Source organism: Gracilinanus agilis, chromosome 4 (assembly GCF_016433145.1).
Source record: "Gracilinanus agilis isolate LMUSP501 chromosome 4, AgileGrace, whole genome shotgun sequence".
NCBI classification, from domain to species: domain Eukaryota; kingdom Metazoa; phylum Chordata; class Mammalia; order Didelphimorphia; family Didelphidae; genus Gracilinanus; species Gracilinanus agilis.
The window spans coordinates 103,216,315-103,223,380 of NC_058133.1; the positions used below are offsets into that span (position 1 = coordinate 103,216,315).

Here is a 7,066-nt window from a genome sequence, read left to right on the forward strand (position 1 = left end):
TTAAGTTCAGACCTTCAGCTGGGAGTAAGGGAGAGGTTCCCAACCTGGTGTGTATGATGGACTTCATAAAGTCCCAAGCTGAAACCCCTGACTTTGGGTTAGATCTTAAGGAACAGAAACTTTCTGTAAAAAGGTTCTGTTAAATGTTGACTGCTACCTAGGAAGGAAAGGCGCCAGCTCTCTGCCACACGTACCATTAACATGGATCTTTTTTAAAGTTCAATTAGTTATTACCTTGAAGAGAGAGCCTAGTAGGCAATGGGGAAAGGGACAGAGAACAGTCCAGTTGTTTTGTGTGTTTTAAAACCCTTACCTTTCCTCTTAGAAACAATACTGTGTATTGGTTCCAAGGCAGAAGAGTGGTTAGGGCTAGACAATGGGGGTTAAGTGACTTGGCCAGGGTAATAACACAGCTACAAAGTGTCTGAGGTCAGATTTGAAACTACCATTTTGAAGGAAAGAATAGAAGCTTTGATGAGCTGGGAAAAGATGAGAGCACAGGCTGGGAGTGGGGAATCAATGGGAAACCTTAAGAAGCCAGTGGGCATCTAATATCATTTCCTTGAGTTCAAGGATTATCTCACTTTTGTCTTTATATCCCAAAGGTTTAGCATAATCTCTTTTAGTAAATATGTGTTGATAGACTGATAGGTTGATGAGGGCCTTAATTGCCTGAAGGCTAGTGGGGGGGGGGTGTTAAAGTTACTTTAGGATGTGTGCCAGAAACAATGAGTCCTTTGCCACCCAGTCTTACAGTTCTGCCCAGGACCCTCCAGATGAGCCTGGGATTGATGAATCTTTGTGTTTCACTTGGGGGAAGGCGAGGTGGGGGATGTTGGGAACAGAGAAGAGATGTAGAAGGGAGTTGGTATCTAACATACAGGGGCCTGCACTTGGCAAATGCTTCCTACATGGTCCAGGGCATCTTTTTCTCTTTGGCCTTAGTGCATAAATCAGAGTGGCCAGAGGGGTAAAGGAAGAAATGAGGTTTTCCCATCCTGTGCCTGTTCCCTAGATTCTGCTAGTCCACAAATGAGTCCTAGGGTAGAATATAAAGGGGGAAGGGAAGGCAGATAACCTCCATCCAGGAAGCTGAGCAAATTCCTAGGATTCCAGGGCACCAAGTGGAGTTTCTGTAGGAGGGGAAACTTTTGTGGGAACAGTGATAACTGGAAGTGGTCACCAGAAGGCAGAGTGGGGGTGGGGCTTGGGATGCCCCATCCTTGCCTCTCCTCTCCCAGTTTCCAAATGGAAACTCTCCCCAGTACTCCTAGGTTTGAACACCATCTCCCTGACCAAACTTGAGAACCAGAAGGGTGTCTCTGAGTTAGGGCCATTACTGTGGGTTCGGCGGGCAAAAAAAATCCACTCAAGTCAACTGTGTTGTCACGACCCTTTGTCAGGGATATCTTCATTCTGTGACTGGCATGAAATGGTAATGGCAAGGCCTCTGAACCCTAACACCACAGCTGGGGAGGGAACAGGTATGAGGTCATGGGAGTATAGAGAAGGGGCCTAGATGAAGGGTCCCCCCCCAAGAGGACCTAAGCAGCAGCAAGTCCCAAAGATTGGGAACAGCCCCATCCATTCCATTCCCTTGGGGTTGCTCCCCAAATGCAAGAAGAGTCCAGAGACAGTCACCATGGCTCTTCTTGAAGGCACACTAGGCTAAGGCTGGCCCCACCTGCCTCTTTCACATGGTCCTGGAAGTACTCAGCCCCTGGTTGAGGGAACATCCTCTTCTTCACTGGGTGAGCACTGAGGCCCAGGCTGTGCCCGATGAGTGTCTCTTGGGTGGAGAGAATGAGATTGCACATGAAGAATAGGGGTTCTTCTGAGAGTAGTGAGAGGCCCTCAGTACCCCTTATGGCCTCCTGCTATCCAGAAGAGGGAGCAAATCGAAGACATAATTCAGTCATCTGTGTCTATACTGAAGGCAGTAACATTTTTGAGGCCTCCAGGGGCTGCATCTTCATTCTCAGTCCTTTCTGACATTCCACTCTCCTCCCCAGGAGAAACAAAGCCCCATGGACACTATTTCCTTTTCCTTCTGCTTCTGCCCATTCAAGAGTCCATTTCATTCATCCTGACCAGCAGGGACAGTTCAGGCTCCCCGAGGTTTCAGAAGGGGCTGGGAAACTGAAGAGGGAGAACAATAATTAGGACTGAGCAAAACCAATGGCCATTGTCAATAGGCAGAGGACAATGAGCAGGTAGAGCATGAAACAGAAAGGCTTGTGGAGGCAGAGGGAACACCTAGCAAAGGCAAGAAATTACCTCTAAGGGTCAGGGGCCATCTTTAACATTGGCTAAGACAACCATGACAGGGTTTGAGTGGTATTAGAGGTATATCTTTTCAGACCCTTGAAGTTGATTCTACCTCTACCCCCTCTCTTTAGTGAGCAGGGAGGAATTTAGGATTGCATGTGAATTTTTGGGGTGTGGGGAAAGCACAGAGGTTTCCCTGATGAGAAACTGAAGAGGATTAATGTCATTGACTTTAGATCATTAGCTCTGAAAAAACCTTCAGAGATTATCTAGTCCAGCCCCTTCATTTTGAGACCCAAAGAAGGAAAAGATTTGCCCAAGGTCACCCTGTGTTCATGGTACAATCAAGACTGGAATTGTGGTCTCCTAGAGGCCTTTATAGCACATCAGGCACCTCTTCCTCGACCAAGAAGTCTTGTGCCTCCCTCCTTGCCCACCCCCACCCCCAAGATGAATGGTATCTGGGGAAGAGGGCATTCAGCTGGAACTCAAGTCTCAAGGATCCTATTTCTGACACCCCCTCCCACCAGATGGGTTCATTTCCTCTAAGCTTGTTCTGTCTGTCTCTCCTCCTTCAACGGGTCATCACTTCCCTAGGAATGTGAAATGTCATGAAGAATGGATCATGGTTTTGCCCCGTGGATCACCTCCCTTCTGCTGCCCTATCACATCCAACCTCTGCTCCTACAGATTTCATGCCCACTTATTGGTCTTATTCACTGAGCAGGACAATAAATACAATCATTTTCTCCCACCCCCTCCTACCACCCCCATCACCTTAGACCCCTATCTCACCCTGTCTCTTTCTGTCGTTTGTGGGAACCTGGGGAAGGGAAGTGCCCATGTATCTCTCAAAAGCCTCTCCGATCCCTGTCCTGTGTCTGGGTGGTAGTGTTGGCAATCCTAGACCCACTTATCCCTCTTAGACTCCTCTACCCTATGTGAAGAGCACTAGCTTAGGCCCCATTGGTCCCTTTGATCCTGAGGGTAGTGAAGAGAATGAAAAAACTACCTCCTTTAATCACTGGCCTGTCCCGGTAGGATGGCAGGCATCCAAATGCCTTCCCTCTCTGGAGTGAACAACACCAGAAATGAAGGGTTTCCTTCCCTAGTTCTCCAGGAGTTTAAGGTAAAGGCTTAATTCTGTAATGTCCAAGCTTTATTTCTGAATCCCATCCGCTCCTCCCTTTCTCCCTAGATATAGAGCTAGAGAGCTGGGAAAACAAAACACCTGTTCTGGAAGCTAGGGCTTCTGGATCCTGATATCCAGTCCCCTCAGCTTGGATCTCTTCCTCTCCAGTCCCTTTCTTTCAGAGGAGATCAAATGTTAAGCCCTAAGAGAAGGGAATCCTCACTGCAGCCCAAATATCTATATATCTGGAGGAGGGGGAAATCTCTTAACTAACTGTGTGACATGAAGAGAATCCCTTTCTGGACCCAAGTTTCTCCATCTGTAAAATAAGGGTGTTGACTAGAGGATTTCAAAGATCCCCTTCTGGTTCTAATATTCCACGAGTTTAAAGCTTTAACTAATGATCTACAATCTCATGATTTTAGTCCTGCCTGACACTCTATGGATAAGATTTCAATCAGTTCCTTTCCAATACTCCATCCTTCATCCAGTCTCTAGCTATCCTCAGACACTTATTTTGGACCTGCCAGATAACTGAAGAAACTGCTCGGAAATGCCTTCCTTTTGTTTTGAAGGTTGGGACTAGTTACTGTAGTCTGGGGAAAAGGTCAGGCAGAATTTGTAGGAAACCCTATCCTACCCGATGGGAGGTGGGTGAAGCTAAAACTACTGTCCCAGACTGACATGCTGAGCGGAAAGGAACACAGAGTACCTTCCTTAGAGGTCAAGGTGGGACTACATTGGAGTTCAACCCCGAGGAATTCTTAATCCTCTGCACTGATTAGGAATGGTGGTTTCTTTGATTGGGAAGGAGCTCCATTCTCCTTCCACGTGGACCAGAGAGCCCCCATTGCCTGGAGCAAGTGTAGATTGCTTTATAGGGCTCCTTCCTTTTAAAGCCAGACCCCCTTCCCCTTCTTCCTAAACTGTGCCCTCAGCCAAAAAGTAGCGGTCCTTCCTTCTGACTTGGCCCCCTGCCCTATGGCTGATTGCCAACAGGGAAGGAGTTTGGGCATGAATTACTGGGTCCCCTTATCATTGGACTCATTACTCTCCCCATTCTACTGTCAGAGCCAGGACCTTGGGCCTGGCCAGAACTACTATGTGCACTGCCAGCTTTCCCTTCAGTTCGAGGGAGAGGAGCAGTTGGGTTTTCCACCTCCACAGAGCCGGGTTACTAACCTGACATGGTTCCCTGGGCGGAAAGGACAGCAGAATTGAGGTGCAGAGTGATGAGTGGAAATGAGCCTAGGACACCAAGGTCCCTGGCCCAAGGCTCTGCCGGGCCCGAACAGTCTGGATGGCCTGCTGGTTCTTGAATTTGACCAGACCCAGGGTGATCTGTGCGTTCCAGCCAGGGTCCTCGAGGGGGCACCGGAAGTCGATCTCCCCACCGTCCTCGGTCACCAGGGTGAAGTAGATGTGCCGCTCGGTGCTCTCCACGCACTCCACCGCCTTAATGCGATCGAAGCTGAGCTCCTTGGGCCGCCCGCCAGTGCCTTTGACCTCAAAGAGCTGCAGCCCCCGCTCGGTCAGCACGCACCGCTTGCGTTTCCAAAGCTGCAGCAAACCCCCGCTGCGCTTCTCCAGCACCCCCTCCTTCAGTACCTTAGCTGTGGCTGTAGTCATGGGGGTTCCGAACCCTTTTGCCTCCCGCTCCTCACACTCTGGTCATGCCCCTTGGGACTGGCCCCCCCGAAATTCTCACTGCCAACTTCGCCAGCAGCAGCCGGAGATTGGTAGGACAGCCGGCTGGTGCACCCTGGGACTGATTACACCGTACCCCGCCTCGATTTATGGCTGCCCTGCCTGGCTGTGTCCGGTGTCCGCTATATAGCCTCTGCCCCTAATCTGACCGCAGCCTCAGATGTAGCCTTCTCGATGGCACCCCTCTCTTCCCTCTATGCCCCGCCTGACAGACTCCCGGCACTGCTCGGTTGGCCCCCGAGTCCCCAGCACCTGTGTAGGTCCGGTCCTCTCCAGTCCCGCTGCGCCCGTTCCCTGCCTGCCTGCCTGCCTACGTACCCCTCTCTTCTCCCTCCCCGTGGGCTCTGTCTGGGCGCTGAGCAGCAGATCCTGGGATGTGCCCTTACATGTTCTTCTCAGCTCCTCCCGCCCAGCCCCTCTGTGCATTCCAGGCCGCCTCAGCCCCGCCCCTCCGCGGGCCGGGCCGGGCCCAGACACAGCCTGAGGGGGCGGGGCGGCAGCTGGGACTCATTCATAAACTGGCCGGCCCGGGATTAGGTTTGGGAGTGGGGGATGGGGAGTGGGGTAAAGAGTGCAAGGGAGGGGGGAAGGAGTAATGAGGAATGACAGGGGGTTCCCCCTGGTCTAGACAACCCAATTTTTATTCGCTTTCTTCGGCAGTTTCTTTGACCCTGTTTCCCCCTCCTGTCTCCCCCCCCCCCATTTCCCGCCCCCTCTTCCCTCATACTCTGGCCATGTGGCTAATGGCCTTAGCCAGTGGAATTGGGGGTGGGCGTGCATGTGTTTCAAGGCAATGGAAAGGAGTATGGGCTCCGAGTGCAGAGTGGAGGTTTTGGCAGGTTTTGGCTGGCCCCTGGTGTTTCCGTGTGTGTAAAATGCTTGCAAGCACCCCTCGCCCAAAGAATCCCTTCCCCATTCACCCTCTGCCAGTTGGTCCAGCTCTCCCCATACCCTGAGCAACAAGAAAGGTCAGAGTGAGCCTCACATTTTCAGAGTACAAGTGTGGGACCTTAGGAGAGTCCTTTATCTTCGCTCACCCACCCCACTCAGATTTTCCTGTGCCAGGCTAAAGATGGCACGTTTGAATTGGCTTTGGAGTGGGGTAAGGTACAAGCCAAAGTCTGAAGCAGTTGTGGACCCCCTTGCTTAGGGACGGGGAGAAGCCATTGGGTCAGGAAGTGGGAGTGGGGATAAGGGAGTCACTGGGCCCTTACCCAGGGCCCCCTTCTCTCATTCCCTGCAAGATGAGAAATGAAGCAGATGGGCCTTCTGTGTTGCCCAGAGGGTAGCTGGTGTAGTCAGTCACTTTCAGCCTGAACTGAGCAGAGTCTCAGGATCTCTCACCTCAAACCCTGGGAGCTGACAGTCTCCACCCTGCTCTCCAAGGCTGATGGAGGGTGGGGTTGTGAGGTGACCTCTTGCGGATTGATTGTGAAAGAGATATGGATCTAGAGAATAAGATGAAGTCGGAAGGAAATGAAGGCCTCTTTCTATATCCTGTCTCTCTTCCCTATAGGGAAGAAGTAGGATCCTGGGAGTGGGGCCTGAGACTGGGAACTTGATCTCCTGGGGTCTATTCATGGTCACCACCTCTTTGCTGTTTCCATATAATTTCACCTCCCCAGGCACTGGTTTCTTAAGGGCCTGTTAGCACTGCTCAACACATGTTAATAATAGATTATTACACGATTAATAATATATAATAATGTTGGTAACGAGGATTCCTAGTGTGCATGCCTCATGATTCTGTTCTTCTCTGTGCCCCAGAACCTAAAGGTATCATCACCCACAGTGTTTAGCCTGGGCTGGCCTTTGGCTGGAGGGAAAAGAAGTGAGAGGCTATTTGTTCTCTGCACAAAATTCTGAAGTCTCTGTTCTTCTCTTCTTAGCAACTGCAGGGGGCAGGGTATGGTGGAAAGAGTGGTTGAATTTGGAGCCAAAGGCCTTGGTTTCCAGTCC

General features: G+C 50.8%; 1 protein-coding gene across 1 annotated transcript; it reads right to left on the reverse strand.

The window, feature by feature from the left end:
- Nucleotides 1-1,381: 1,381 nt before the first annotated feature.
- PHLDA3 (pleckstrin homology like domain family A member 3) lies at nt 1,382-5,536 on the reverse strand. The gene is made up of 2 exons (XM_044671602.1): nt 4,583-5,536; nt 1,382-2,139 (listed from the first exon to the last, which is right to left on the reverse strand). Exon 1 carries the CDS (start codon nt 5,027-5,029, stop codon nt 4,649-4,651), a length of 381 nt encoding a protein of 126 aa, XP_044527537.1. The 5' UTR covers nt 5,030-5,536; the 3' UTR covers nt 1,382-2,139; nt 4,583-4,648.
- Nucleotides 5,537-7,066: the final 1,530 nt, after the last annotated feature.

Coding starts and splice junctions, on each gene's coding strand:
- PHLDA3 (XM_044671602.1), bottom strand. CDS start 5,029: ATGACTACAGCCACAGCTAAGGTACTGAAGGAGGGGGTGCTGGAGAAG.